The following is a 15598-nucleotide window of genomic DNA, read 5'->3' on the forward strand; positions in this document are numbered from 1 at the left end:
GAGATTAGGCTTCAATTAGGACTACAAAAAATGAGATTGTCATTTCATTTTACTTGCTATTGTATTCTTGACTTTTCTTCCTTCTTATAATGATATTTTTTTATCCCCTTGTGTGATAAATCATACTTTTGCCAGAGTTTGGTATGACTGGGCTAATGTTTTTGAATCAAGTTCCATCCAGTACATCTATAGGGAGACGAACCAATGTACTGATGCATAGACAAAAAATGAGATTGATCAAGTGGAAGTTCTAGTGGTTACCCCAAAGGGGTTTGATTGAGTGTAATAATCATGGGTATTATATCCAAAGTCTTATGTTCAATTCTTTTTGAGGCCAATCATCACATAAGGTTGGTAGGAGGGGCCTTATAGACTTGGATGAACCATACCCAATGTCAGAATTGTAAATTTAAATTTTCACCTATGCGTGAGTCCGCGACTTACCACTATATGATTAAAGGTAACTTTTGGGGCCTTGCCTCTCTTAGGTGACTTGAGTCCGCGACTTACCACTATATGATAAAGGGTAACCACTATGACACGAGTCCGCGACTTACCACTATATGAAAATATAAATTAAAGCACTCCTGATTGGGAATCAAAAGTTGTGTTTAATAAATAAATTAAACCACTCACTGATCAGAAAATAAAAAACCAAACCCCAAACACATGTAAAGTAGGTTCCTGCTGGTTTTGATTTACAAAGTAATTCTTTTTTCAGTTGAACATCATCATCACATAAACATTTACACTGTTCTTGAAATCTTAGATTAGATTTCTGGGCCAAATTATTTAAGGCACATAAAAAAATAAAAATAAGAAAATAAACAAGGCTTTAATAATTGGAAGAAGATATGATGTGAAACAAATCAAGATCAAAAAATTTTGCCACCAACATTGTATAAGTTTACGTAAATAGACAATTTAGAATTCTACAGCTATTTCTCACATCCTCCATACCTATTACAATGCAAAACAGGCCAAAGAATCAACAATACTCTTGAAAAGAAATCTTCCTTCCACTGAGCTACCATCCTCACAAAGTTTCACTTTGCATCATCAGATGACCTAATACCGTGCCGCTTGAAAAATTCTCTAAATCCATATGCACTCTGATCATAGTTGAACTGGTAATTTCCGGGGGTGAAAAAAAAAAAAAGTACAAGTCAGACCACTTCCACTCAATGAAAACAAAAAGAAACAAAACGGGAAAAAATAATCTTGACAGAATCTCTATGATATTATCACAATTTCCTACTGGCCTTTCCTTTCAAAGTGGAGAGAGAAGGAGAAAAAAAGGACAAAAAGTACGGCGATGCTTTTCTTTCATAAGCAACAGCACAATTATTGTAAAATACAGACCAACAATGTCAAGGAGATTAAAAAGAAGAGCTAGATAGGAAGAAACAAGAAAATTAATAAAAACTTTAAATTTCCTATAATGTTTAATTGAAAAAACTTTTTCCTTCTATTCAATACTCTGCAAGAAAAGTTTGTGATAAGAATTGAAGGAAGCGATCATATAAAAATATCACGTGTTAACAAGTATCTGTCAATTTTCTGTTCTCTCTAAAACAAAAAGAGTCTTGCTAACAAGTGCCCTTAGGGCATTGGTTAACATAGGTTAAATAGTTTGAGAGTCTTTACTGCACACATTTTTATGAAGAATGTACAACCATTTCAAACTTGTTAACAAGTGCACTTAGGGCTTTCACATCAGCTACCAATCATCAGTAAAATAGAGCAAATTTCGAGAGTTAGATTTAGGTGATGATTTAAGCTTTGATGATATTATCTGACAACAATTATGAACTGCACATTTTAGTTCGTTGTAGAAATAAAAGGGCTCTGATTCAAGTGGAACATTAAAGCTGGGTCAGGAATACAGGCTTACAATGAAAGCAGCAAGTGCAAAAAATTAAATTCCTATTAGGGCTTACTATTGAGAGCCATTATATTATACATTATTTTTGCCTCAGCCCTAGATTTAGTATTGCAGTGTATACTTTTGTCATATTGTAGGTTCTCTTCATGTAGGTTGTTGATTGGATATCCATGTTCACTTCCTTGTCAGTTCTTTTTTTTTTTTTTAAAAAAAAAAAATTGTGATGCAAACGTACAAGCACATTAATTAAGTTGATAAAATCAAATTATAATTAAGCTTCAAAAACACTCACAGGTAAAACTTTAACAGCGTATTTTGTAATATTTGGATCAGCAACCCTTCCTTGACTAGGTGCCTGCACCAGAAAAAAAATGCAAATTCAATGATTGGTGGTTAAAAGCTGCAAGAAAACAGAATTGACATGGATCTGAACAAAAATAATTCACAGTTGCATAAATACTTTGGCAGTAAAAGTCTGAAAGAAGAAGAGAACACAATATTCAGATTAAGTCTAGTAGGCCTCAAGAGAAATGAAGCCTTTATAGTTTGTTTTCCACAAGGCACAAATCAATCATCTAAACTGAAATTATTACATAAATTGGAGCTCTGCCGGAGGTAGAAAAACATAAAAAGAACATAGGACTATTATATGCTTGCAATGATACATATACATTCATAATACTACCAAACCACACCTCCTGCAACTGCATTGCTGGGGAAAGAGGGGTGTTGTTGCATTCAGAAGAGAGAAATTAATAAAGCAATACAGAAACCATTCATTTAAAAGAATTTGAAAAAATATATAACAAAAATGATTCATTTTAAAGACGTGTAAAACAAGTACTGAGACTTCATTTCAATGGTTCTCATTCTTTTAAAATAAATACAAGGAGCAGTGGCATAGTTTGCATCTGAATAAGAGATCCTAGGTTTGTCTTCCTCAATTGATCACAGTCCCCCTTATCCTTTCAGCATAAAAAGAGGGAAAAATTACAAATGTAAGGAATTGTAAATATTTTTTTGTCAAGAAAACACAATAACAAAGAAAACCATTTACAGTTAAGCCAGGGACAGGAAGACAACCAAATTCTAGCAGTCTATACAATATAGAAGAAACACTTTCACCAATTCCAATAATTTGAAGCGAAGTCAGACATGGAGATTTCACCATGTATAGCAGCAACAAGACCTGAAAAAACAATATAAAAATAATATATAGTCAAACCTACTTGCTCTGGGCTATGAAATATTTCAACAAATGGATACTCCTTCCTCTGTCGTGTTATGCAAAATCCAGGATACTTTGGACACTCAACCTGAAAAAGCACCATACAAAAAAAAAAAAGAAAAAAAAGAAAAAAAAAAGTGGAAGTTCAATAAGTTAAAAATTTAATGTGGTCATGGATGTAAATTGCTTAACTTAAACACATGTGATGTGCGCACACAGGGTTGTCTGCATGGAGGGAGAGTGGTAGGAAGGAAGAAATACATACTAAAAAATCTGGAATTGTATACCTTCATTGAACGCAGGCATGCATTTTTACAAATAAAACAAAACAAAAAGGACTATGATGGTATAATATAACACAAACCTTTTAATGAAAAGTGCTCAGGCAATAATGCTTTCACAACATGTGTCATCTTAGAAGTAAAATCTTCCAAAATGTATGGTATGGTTCATATTGCATATACTAGGAGCCAAGAAGCATGACATGGACTCACGACACGACTAGGACATGCTACCACATCAATTTTTAAAAAAATGCAGAACATGACACGTGGGAGACACGCACAAAATATATGATTTTATGTGTTTATTATATGTCATTTATATAAATATTTCATTCAAATACCATAAAACATGCAACATAATACTAATTTCTGAAGTTTGAAGGAAGAGGATTACTGGGTATAAATCTATGTAGTTTTTCTTTTATCATTGTTATCCTCTAAGTTATCTTGTTCAAACTTATAATGTGTTTCTTTTTTTTGATAAATAAGCAAATATTATTAAGAAAGCATCAAGATGATGCAACCAATATAAGAAGACCACCCTAGATTGGGGAAACCAATAAAATAAGGTCTAACCAATCACCTCATCTAAAAAATCTAGAAACACAAATAAATCTGGATCTACCCTACCCTCCAACCAACTATACATAATTACAAGAAGACGATTCTGTAACCAAGAAACACCATGAGAAACCTCTAAAAAGGTACGTCTATTCCGCTCCAAGCAAAGTAGCCATATCAAACAGAACAGTGCCAATAACCATGCCTGCCGCCGCTTGAGACGAATGCCTCGCCAAGCCCAAAGGAAACCCAACACCCCTTGCAGTTGAACCTAAGCAACCCCAAAGAGTGAGCACACGAAGCCCCACAAATACGATGCCACCGAGCAATGAAGAAACAAATAATCCACTGTTTCCGCATCTCCACCGCACACACAACACCGATTCACTAGGATGTGCCCCTGTCGCATCAAATTATCCAACATCAGATTCCGACCTAAGCCTGCCGTCTACATGAAAAAGGCAACCTTAGTCGAAACCCTCGGAACACAAACACTTGTCCATGGAAAGACCCTACCACCATCCCCCATCAACCCCCAATAAAATGATGCTACTGTGAACCGTCCCTTTGCCCCCACCGCATTCCACACCATGACATCTTGTCCCACCCCAACAGACCCCAATCCAAATAAAAAACCCCACAATTCCACCAACTGATCAACCTCCCAATCTTGGACCTCCTGCCGTAATTGAATATCCCAAACCACCACACCCCCACCACCCAAATAAGCAGCCACCAAAGCCTTCTGATTCGTCGCAATATTAAAAATCAGAGGAAACGAGTCTCCAACACAAACTCTCCACACCACCTGTCTTTCCATAACCTCACCCTAATCCCATACCTTAAATCCTACACACTTTCAAAACTCCACCCTCCCCAGCCAAATCCCTTTCCATAACCCACACCCGTAAGTATAGGACACAGCCCCGAAACCCAACCCCCACTGCCCACCCCATATTTAGAAGCCATCACCTACCGCCACAATCTGTGAGGCTCCAAATCAAAGCGCCACAATCAGTTCCCTAACAGGGCTCAATTAAAAGTCACCAACCTCCTCACCCCCAACCCTCCAGCTTGCTTGGGTTGACAGATCTGTCCCCAATCAACCAAATGATACTTAAAATCATCACCGCCACTACCCCACAAAAAGTCCCTCTGAAGCTTCTCTAACCGTTGCGCCACCAACACTGGAATAACATGGGCCAACATGAAATAAGTGAGGATACTACTCAACACACTCTTAATCAATGTCAACCGCCCGCCTTTCGAAAGATATTGGCACTTCCAACCTACCAATCGACGTTAGACCTGTTCCACTACTCCTTTCCACACCTCTTTCGCCTTAAAAGAAGCCCTTAATAGCAAACCCAAATAGGACACTGGCAGAACCGAGACCTTACACCCTAACACTGCTGCTATGAAAGGTAGCCTATCAACCTCCTCATCTAGAATGAGCTCCGACTTCCGCAAGTTAACCCGAAGGCCCGATACTGTCTCAAAACAAAACAAAGCACATCTTAGATATCCAACCTGCTCTGCTTCTGCACCACAGAAAATCAAAGCGTTATCTGCATATAACAAATGCAAAACCCCAATAGGAGTCCCAGCCAATGAGCCCACAGCAAAACCTTCCAATAGACCTTTGTGCACGGCTCTATCCAACAATCTACTCAACGCCTCCATCACGAAGAGAAATAGCAGTGGTGACAAGGGTCCCCTTGCCGAAGACCTCAATGTGTTTGAAAGAAACCCGCTGGAGTCCCATTAATCAACACCGACATCCGCACAGTTGAGATACAGAACTTGATCCACTAACACCAAGTCTCTTCAAAGCCCATACGATCCAATACATACAATAGGAACTCCCAGTTAACATTGTCGTACGCCTTCTCAATATTCAATTTGCAAATCAAACTAGGGCGCCCTTAACGAATCTGAGAATCCACACACTCATTAGCAACCAAAACTGCATCTAGGATCTGCCTCCCCCAACAAACGCATTCTGAGACTCGGACACCACAGCCGATAAAACTCCTTGCAGTCTATTTGCCAACACTTAAGCCAATAACTTATACACACTTCCCAGCAAACTAATAGGCCTAAAATCATGAACATCTTCAGTCTCCCCTTTTTTAGGAATCAAAGCCAAAAAAGTTGCATTGAAACTTTTCTCAAATTGCCCAGACACCAAGAAAGCCTCAAATGTTGCCATCACATCACCCTTAACCATGCTCCAACAGTGCTGGAAAAAAGCCATAGTGAAACCATCCAAGCCTGGGGCTTTATCTCCACTCATAGCCCGCAAAGCCCCAAACACCTCCTCCTCTGTAAAAGCTCGCTCCAACCTCTCCCGATCCTCTCCCGAGATCATATCAAACTGAACACCTTCCAAGCCCAGCCTCCATGCCCCTTCTTGTGGACGGAATACATATTGATAGAAGCCCACTCCCACTCCCCCTTCCCTAATATCCTCATTTATGTGCAGCTCTCGGCCATCCACCCGCATCCTACTAATCTGATTAACCCTCCGATGAGCATTTGCCATTCGATGGAAGAATTTTGTATTCCGATCTCCATCCTTCAATCACAAATATCTAGACTTTTGACAAAAGCATTCCTCTCCATACAGGATATATGAACAAAATCTTGTTTAGCCGCCTCCTTACGGATACCGTCATCAATAGACAGCCCATCTTGAACCTCTAGCTCATCCAAAGATTGAAGTAAAGACACCACCGCTACTTTTTGGCCCTCTAGCCGACCAAACTTATAATGTGTTTCAGGTGTCTAACAAATGGACATGTGTGTTCCCTAAGTGTTCGAAGCATGTATGGGTCTAATTTTTAAAAAATAAATAAAAAAAATAGTATTAATCATTATGATGTGTGTCCAACACATGTCGGGAAGTGTCTGGTGAGTGTATCATGTTCAAACTTGTGATGTGTTTCAAGCATGTCTACCATGCGCGTTCCCTATTCGAAGCATATCTGGGTCTAAATTTTTTTTTTTTTTAAAAGGAAAATAGTATTATTCATTATGATGTGTGTCCAACACATGTTGGGAAGTGTCCAATGAGTGTCATTGTTGGACATGACATGGACACACATTTTCTTCGAAGTGTTTGTGCTTGTTAGACTAGTAGCAAAGCACAATTTTTTTGTTTTTGTTTTTGTTTTGTGAGAGAGGGGGGGGGGTTACAAAAGCACAAAATCAAACTGGATATGAGCATGTTGGGATAAATAGTAGCATTACATGACAAAATAAGAGACAAACTCATCTACGGAAAGTTAGAAACTGCGCATCTGAAAGATAAGATGCAAGAAATTCATCTAAGATGATTTCTCCACTTGAAAGTCAGACCAGTGAATGCACAGTACCCCAATGGAAGAGTAATAGTGAATACACTGTTCCCCAATGGAAGAGTAATTTGATCTAAGGGAAGGTGCCACAAGGACAAGAAGAAGCTCAAAACGAATGTTGGTTAAGGATGGAAGAAAGGAGATAACTACCTTGGTTTAGCAAGGGAATATGGATTGCAAAAAATTAATCGGAAAAGATGGATTCATGTAGCTAACTAAGGCAAGTTGAGATAAGATGACTTGCTTCTTACACGCATAAATTTAACATGTGGATAAAATTCAGCAGCTGCTTCCTCCAGTACTTTGTCAAGATGTTTAGTGTAATTACCCCTGCACCATCCCAAATAAGTTGATTTACCAGAGAGTCAGTTCAATGAACATAGGACAACAAAAATGAGGAAAGTACTGGTCCCAAATCACCTGATTGTAAACGCAACAACCACAGGGTATCCTTTATGTAGAAGCTGAACAAACTCACGCTCGGAAGTAAAATGAATAACTCGCGATGGCCCAAGATCCTTTGGATAACCGGTGTAATACCTTTGAATGTTCATTACAACATGAGTAAAGCAGGTGAGAGAAGAGGTCTTTCAATAAAACAAGAATGTGATCAAATAGTGCACACCAAGACTACGTCTAAAAAGCGGGTACGTATCCATGTGACACTTCTATTAAGAAGCTCCTTCCCTATCACATTCGTACTCTATTAGAATTTAGTGGTTATGAGAAATAAATATTCATCTTCATCACAAACAAAAACACTCATGGGGAGGAATGAGGATCATGTCCATGGTCCATGTTTGTTGCACACCAACACTAGTACCACGCATCTAGTTCCTCACTGGAAAGAATCAAACCTAAAAGCATCCAACACCTCAAAATGATTACTTTTCTTCAAAGGAGCCATATCAGGACATGGTTAGCATATAATTGCATCAGAAAAAAAGAAAATAGAAACTCAATAAATTTTTCAAGCCTGCCAGCTCTAGAAATAGAAGATAGAAAAATATCACGTTTTCAACAGTAAAAAAAGGTTGCGGAGGTGTTTATTTCCCTAACACATCAAACTCTAAAAAAACCAAATAAGAGAGGTCCATATCAGCTACACAACATAAAAGTAGAAAAAATAGAAAAGAAAGTGTTTCTAACTTTAAGATACCAATTCCAGAAGAATGCATCACAAAATGTGATAACCACTTTAGAATATGCTTATCCTAGCGTTTAAAGAATCAATCATATTTGAATTCAGTGTGTAAAAAAAAAAAAACACTTGCCCAAAATATATGATAAAAAAAACAAAAAAAAAGAAAACAGGAGTGAAACATGATTATGGATATGAGCAACACAATATGCATATAAAGGCATCAAAAATTATGTACACATACATACTTGCATGTTGCACGAAGATGACTCATCATTCGATCAAAAACCGGTGACTCTGCCATTTGACGCAATCACAGAAATGGCGCCAAACCCTGCTTCTCAAAGGTCCTGTGACAAAAATTAAAAATTAGTTTAAAAAAAATCCTGTTTTCCAACCAGCAAAGGATTATTAATGACAATGATACAATGCCCTCCAATATATTCAAATTGCTAACGTGCGGTGGATTTTGAAAGTGTTTCAAGAAAATAACTTGAATGTGTTTTCGTTACTAAAATATTAGAATTTAGTGGGGCGGATTTTGATTGTGTTTCAAGAAAATAACATTTTCTTTATAATAAATTTTTTATACTATATATATGTTTGGTAGCTTAGGAAAAGAAAAGAAATCATTACATAAGTTATGAAAGAAAAGAATAGAAAAATGATTTTTCTCCACTCTTTTTTGGTTGAACTACATAAAAGAAAAGAAAAAAAAAAGAAGATATTTCATGTTATATTATCAAAATAACTTTTTATATAAGATGTCAGTTTTTTAATTTTATCTATATCTAAATGGGCAGTTTTTGGTATTATAAAATTTAGTGATTTGTTGGAGATTTTATTTTATTTTATTTATTTATTTATTTATTTTTTCACTCCCAATCTCTCCAAATTCAAAATGTGGGTTATGATAGAAATAGGTTTCTCTTCGTTTCTACTCATTTTTCTACTTTTCACTTATCCAAACAATTAATATGAACAAAAAAAATTCTTTTCTTCCCAAATTCACCCAATCAAAACGAGCTGCTAAACTTGAGCCCTATGCTACAAATCTAGAGAATAGCAGTTGAATTTTGTTCTCATTTTTTTTCCCTAAAATCAGCAGGCATTTTCTCATTAAATTTATTAATTAAACCTTGTGAATGTTCAGGAAATGAGTTTTTTTTTGAGATTTTATGTGGTTTGACTATTTTAGGATCCGTTTGGCAAGATGATTTGTGCTTAAAATTGCTACAAAAGATAAAAATAAGTTATTTTAGCCACAACAAACAAAACATCACATTTAACTCATAATCATTACACTCTTCTCTCACAAAAAAAAAATAAAAAAAGTCAAAAAATCCTTCCCAAATTAACCTTTTTAATCCAAGTTTAAAATAATCAAAAAAAAAAAAAAAAAGTCAAAAAACTAAAAAATCAACTCACTTCCCAAATTATCCCTAAGGGTGTTTGGGAAGATGAATTTGATTTTTTAAAAATTATTGTATTAGAAAATGTGTTTGAAATGATAGTGAAATGTAAATTGACCAAATTGTCCCTAATAATATTTAATTGCAAATATATAACGAATGTCCACGTGGCCACGACGGCTGTGACCGGTTACACACATGCCGAATTTTGATACACGCTATTCAATGCAGTCCGACTTTTGGTGCAAACAATTGTTTGCAATAAATTTAAAAAATCAATTAATTTGGTAACTTGCTGTTAGTTTTTCATATTAAAATAATTAAAATTTCTTAAAGGGTCGTTTCTTATTTAGATGGAAGAAAGGAAAAAGGAAAAATTGGTCCTCAAATCTGCAGAAAACCCAAAATGAAGGACGACCCAATTATTTTCACAACTCCGTTGCTGAGCAAACCAGGAAGAAGTTATTAAATCTCGAGTTTTTGTTGGACACAAGATGGTGCAGCGAACTACGAAGATCGGTGCCGGAACCACCGAAGTAGAACCAAGAAAAAAAATTTGAAGGGGAATACATCATCATCTTAGCAGATCGATGAAGAAAAAGCAGAGAAATGGTGTTTCGCAACCGTACCTTCGTATCTCCTAGACGATCGGTAACTTCGTCTTCCCGTAACAGGTCCGCCGGAGTGAGGCGCCGGAGAGAGGTGTGCACTCTGCTGTACAAGCGTCCAGGTACAGCCGAAGATGAGAGAGATGGCAGATATGAGAGATCTGAGAGATAAATCTGTTTCTCCAAAATCACGGATCATCGGAGGGTAAATAAGTCTTTTTAAATTACTAATGCCATACAGCTGGAGATGTTTGATCGACACAGAGTAAGACTAAAAGGGAGGAAGCGAGAGAAGACACACTGTTAGAGAGATGAAGCGAAAATAATATCAATTTACTCCAATTTTATAAATATAAAATAAAATTAAAATTATTTTTATACATCAGAGATTTTAAATAAAAAAAAAATTTAAATTTGATTTTTATAATAAAATAAATCGTGAATTTTCATTTTGTTAATTTAAATTTAAATTTTATAATTTACTTTCAATTTAAATTATTTATTTATTTTTATTAACTAAATAAATAAAAAAATAATATTTTAATCATCAAACACAATCAAAAATAATATTTTAAACAGTACACTAATACTGAGTTAATGATTAAAGAAAAATGCTTCAGGCCTCGAGAGCGTTCGGCGCGAATGAACTCTGTGACACGTGTGGCCCTCTTTCTCCTTTCATCTCTCTCTTATTCAACCCAAAAACAATCTCACTCTCTACTCTATTCAAACCCGAATCTGGGACTCTCTCTCTCTCCCTCTCTGTGTCTCTACTCTATTGAAACCCAAACACTATTTCGGTCTAGCAAACAAGAGCAAAATCAGCCAACCCATCGACGGCGGTGGCGGGCTTCAGGTTATAGGCATATCAAGAAAGGACAGTATCGAGAAATCATTCAAGAGAAAGGACAGTATCGAGAAAAAGCAAGCTGGGAGCAACTTGGAGAATAGAATACAACCAATCAAAAACCATTTACTACATAAGAATCATCAATGAGGGATCACAAGCAAAGCTACAAAGACAATTCAGGTTATAGGCATATCAAATTCCATAAAAAATTATCACATACAAAATCAAGTGATATAGAACAACATCAAGAAATTGAAATCAATATACTTTATCAAACCTCTAAACACTACATGATGTAAAAAGTAATTTTACTTGTAAGATAGAACAGAGCCAATTAAAATGAAACAAATTCCTGACTATTTATTTACAAACTTACCCCAATCTCTCTCCCTTTTTTTTCTTTTTTCCTTTATTTTTATTTTTATTTTTTATAATTATAATTAAGCTCACGCAACCAATTAAGCCCCAGCTGTGGGCAGCGCTGCCATGAAAGAGTTGTAAAATGACTCCAAAATCATTGGTGGACAATCATTGGTTTTTGTTTAATGTTCAAACAGTTTAATTTTTGTTCAATGGATAAGAGATTTTGTTCAATGAATGTTCAATCTGTTTCTGTTTTGTTTCCATCTCCAAATTGAATCCAGCTCTACATTAATTTCTTCATTACAATTTGGTTTTTGTAATGAACTTCAACATTTCTCAACAATGAAATAAAGGTACCATACACATAACAATTGTCTTAACAAAATCTTTCTATGTGGACTTTCAACAAACACATAGAATGCATTAATACAAAAACACCAAACTCATGTTTAAAACAAATTATGGATCAAGAAGATTTCAACCAATGTAAAGAAATAGGAGCAAAATCATAGACCAAGCAGATTTCAACCAATATAAAGCAAAGAATATGTTTGAAGCAATACCAGTAGTGACTCACGAATCAGTTCGTTGTTGGTGGGTGGAGCCAAAATTTTCAGAGAAACCGGAGGAATTGGGGAGTGGGAGACGGTGGTCAATGGTCACCGGTGGTCTTCTTCGTCGTTGATGGCCACCTAGGTCGTCATCGTCGTCGCCACCTAGGTCGTCGTCATCGAGTTCGTGGTCTTTCTATCTCCCGAGAAGTGGTCTTTCTAGGTCATAATATTGTTTTGCAGGAGCGTGAAATCCACACATGTTTTGCTGCGCGTGAAGAATGGACAAACGACCTCATTCCATTCGCACCAATGTGATTTGAGGTCTATGCAGCTCTGATGATTAAAATACTTTTTATTTCATCATTTTTATTTAAGAAAAATGGACAAATGGTTTAAATTTAAAATACATCAAAGATTAAAATTTAAATTGTTAAAATTAAAAATTCATTTTTTTTATATTAATCAAATCTTGAGATTTTTTTATAATTTTGTCAAGATTTTTTTTGCATGAATTAAAAAATTTAATTCTAATAGACTAATATTATCATACAGGTATACAAAATAACAAAAATTATATCACTTGTCTAATTAATACTATCACAACAGTAATCTCATTACTCAAATTAAAAGTTAGATTTTTTGTTTTTTCAATTTTAAAAAAAAATGTAAAAAAATAAAAATAAAAATAAAAATAGAGGGAGTATATGATAAAAAAATAAAAAGAAATTAAAATACTAACTTTTAACTGTATTGCCAAAATAAATCTCAATTTCATTGGAATCTCACTCAAGTTGATGAGTAATTATTTCCTTACTCATCTAAATATAGTAATGAATGTACACAATCATTTATTTTCTTTTATCAACAATTAAGACCTCCTACATGGTGCATTGCCAAAAACAATTGGACAAAATCTACTTTACCCATAGTATGGTTGGGTAGAACTTTATTTGTGTTGAAAAAAAAAAAAAAACAAAAAAAAAACCTATGTTATTTTATATTAAAATACAATATTAATGCTACTAATAATATTTAGGATAAATTATAAATATATCTCTTAAGATTTGTTTAAAACAGGAATTATCTATTGTGATTTAAAAAATTACATATCACCCTTTATGATAATCCCATTCATGAACTATTAGAAACGTTTTTATCGCGTAACAAATTTTCATTTTTATTAATAAATTATCAAGTTAATCAATAATTTTTAATGATATTACAAATATATTTCAATTAATAATTTATGATAATTTTATTATTGTATAGGAGAACAGTTAGAAATTTTATTTTTTTGCTAATTCTATTAAATAAAAAATTCTAAAAATGGGGTATTTTTAATTTTTCAAACCAAAAGAGGTAATTTATATTTAAGCAAACCTCAAGCGTATATTTATAATTTACCCTAGTATATTTAAAGAGGGTATACAGCGTTTGGTCCAGTAAATATTTTTTGTTGGTGAGATATCCACTTTTTGTAAACTAGTTGAGTGATAAGTCATTTTGTTGTTTTAAAGGACATTTTATTTCTAATTTTACCCCTTAATCTATTTATTTAATTTTTTTGACTATCTATTCAATTTGTTCCTCTTATTTGTTCCTCTTATTTGTTCAAATATCTATCTAAATTTTATTATCTGTTTAATTTTTTCGCTTATCTATTTAAATCTATCTGTTCAAATTTTATTATCTGTTCAATTTTTTTTGATGAATTCTATTTGTTTATTTGTTCAAACCTTTGTTATTGAAATACATTAAGCTGCTATATGTTCAAATTTTGAGGAGGATCTGGTCAACGTCGTTGTAGACACCCCATTTTTGACCGTCCTCAAGACTTGGACGTCACCGTTTGAACACTCGGTGATCATCCATACTCGTGTTCGTTTTGAGTTCTCAGAGGTCTCAGCTGCGCGCCTTGCCTCAGGATCTCTCAACTCGATTGTTTAGTGCTTGGTCATGGACCAAACACTCGTGTTTTTTGCTTTGGAGGGCAGGGAATGGCTTGTTGGCCATCCTCACACCTCACCGGCCATGGCTCGAGGCCACCAGCCTGGTTTCCTTGCCACCGGCCATTGGTGATGGCCGGTCGGCACCTTTTGTGGTCGGTCGGCATCTTTGGTGGCCGGTCGACATCTTTTGTGGTCGGTCAGCCATCTTTGTTGGCCGATTGACTCTTTTTCTAGCCAAGACCTCTTCTTGGGGCGGCTTGACCCTTTTAAACCCTTGGTTTTAGCTTCTTGAGGAAGCTTGAACCTTTTAAACCCTCAGTTTTAGCTTCTTGAGGAAGCTGAAACCTTTTGAACCCTTGGTTTTAGCTTATCCAAGAAGCTTGAACCTTTTGAACCTTGGTTTTAGCTTCTCCAAGAAGCTTGAACCTTTTTTTAGCTTCTCCAAGAAGTTTGACCCCTTTGTCTAGCTTCTCCAAGAAGCTTCACCCCTTCGCTTAGCTTCCCTTGGAAGCTTGACCCCCTTGACCCTTTTGAGTTAGCTTCTCTTAGAAGCTTGGCACCTTGTCTTGCTCTATCAAAAGAGGGCCTCTCCTCCCATTTGAAGGGTTAGAAAAATCTGATATATAGGATATATATATCACTTCCTCTCTATATCTCCCTCTCTCTCTACATTTGTGTGGGTTAGAGGGTTCAAAAGGATCTAGTTCTTGCACATTTACACTACAACTCTTGGCCTAACACCTCCATCATCAACCTAAGGAGCTTGGAGGCCATTTTCAGAGGCTACGGGACTGTTTTTTTGGACCAAGAGGTTGCTGTCCCCTTTTGGCTACAAAGGCAACTCCTTTTCCCTCTTTATTCCCCATTTTTGCACACACTTTTAGCCTATCTTGCTTGCTGTTTTGAGCTTTGTGTATAACATAAAAAAGTTCTTTTTTTTTGTGTGTTTAAGATACTTCATTAAGGTCATTTTTGTGTTTGGGGTCGTTTACCCCCTCTTAAGCCTTGTTTGGCCTCATTTTTGTATGTTTTTGGTGAGCTTCGGGACCACCTTGTTTGGGCCTCCTCACCACTGAAATCTTGAGGGATTTCAGTGGTGAGGATGGTGGTTTGAGGTCCTAAGAAGGAGAAGGCCATCCCCTCTTCTTATTGTCTTGATTACTTGCATTTTTGGCCTTACAAAGGAGCTCTTATTTGCAAGCTTCCAAGCTTTATTTCCAGCATTTTTTAGTGGGTTTTAGGACCTCCATAAGTCATTTCCAGATTTGGTTTTGCCATGTTAAGTGTCCTTGTTGCATGTGTAGAGTAACCCTCTTATTGGCCTTTCAAAGGAACACATCTTTCTTGCATGCATGGACCTTGTTTCCATGGGTTTTTGGGGCTTATTTGACATACCATGTTACT

General features: G+C 35.7%; 1 protein-coding gene across 15 annotated transcripts; it reads right to left on the reverse strand.

Moving 5' to 3' along the window:
• Positions 1-860: 860 nt before the first annotated feature.
• LOC114281486 (Thioredoxin superfamily protein) lies at positions 861-12529 on the reverse strand. 15 transcript variants are annotated; one of them, XR_014366026.1, is made up of 8 exons: positions 12255-12447; positions 10500-10778; positions 8707-8808; positions 7738-7857; positions 7569-7647; positions 2969-3201; positions 2178-2240; positions 861-1127 (listed from the first exon to the last, which is right to left on the reverse strand). XR_014366026.1 is itself a non-coding variant. In XM_082924249.1 (8 exons), the coding sequence occupies exons 3-8, from the start codon at positions 8760-8762 to the stop codon at positions 1047-1049; spliced, it is 486 nt and encodes a 161-aa protein (XP_082780375.1). In that variant the 5' UTR covers positions 8763-8808; positions 10500-10778; positions 12269-12447; the 3' UTR covers positions 861-1046. The 15 variants fall into 15 exon arrangements, 8 of the variants coding, with proteins under 8 accessions (XP_082780375.1, XP_082780374.1, XP_082780378.1 ...); XR_014366027.1 differs by having other exon boundaries at positions 10500-10652; positions 12255-12445; XM_082924249.1 differs by having other exon boundaries at positions 3115-3201; positions 12269-12447.
• Positions 12530-15598: the final 3069 nt, after the last annotated feature.

The sequence above is a fragment of the Camellia sinensis genome, chromosome 4, assembly GCF_055761805.1.
Source record: "Camellia sinensis isolate YWXY chromosome 4, ASM5576180v1, whole genome shotgun sequence".
NCBI lineage: Eukaryota > Viridiplantae > Streptophyta > Magnoliopsida > Ericales > Theaceae > Camellia > Camellia sinensis.

Bases quoted from the DNA above. Each gene is read 5' to 3' on its own strand.
- LOC114281486 (XM_082924250.1), bottom strand. From the start codon at position 8,762: ATGGCAGAGTCACCGGTTTTTGATCGAATGATGAGTCATCTTCGTGCA. The intron at 7,858-8,706 runs GTATGTATGTGT...GAACATTCAAAG, and splicing joins CATCTTCGTGCAACATGCAA to GTATTACACCGGTTATCCAA. The intron at 2,241-3,114 runs GTAGGTTTGACT...TTTCTGGTGCAG, and splicing joins TATTTCATAGCCCAGAGCAA to GCACCTAGTCAAGGAAGGGT.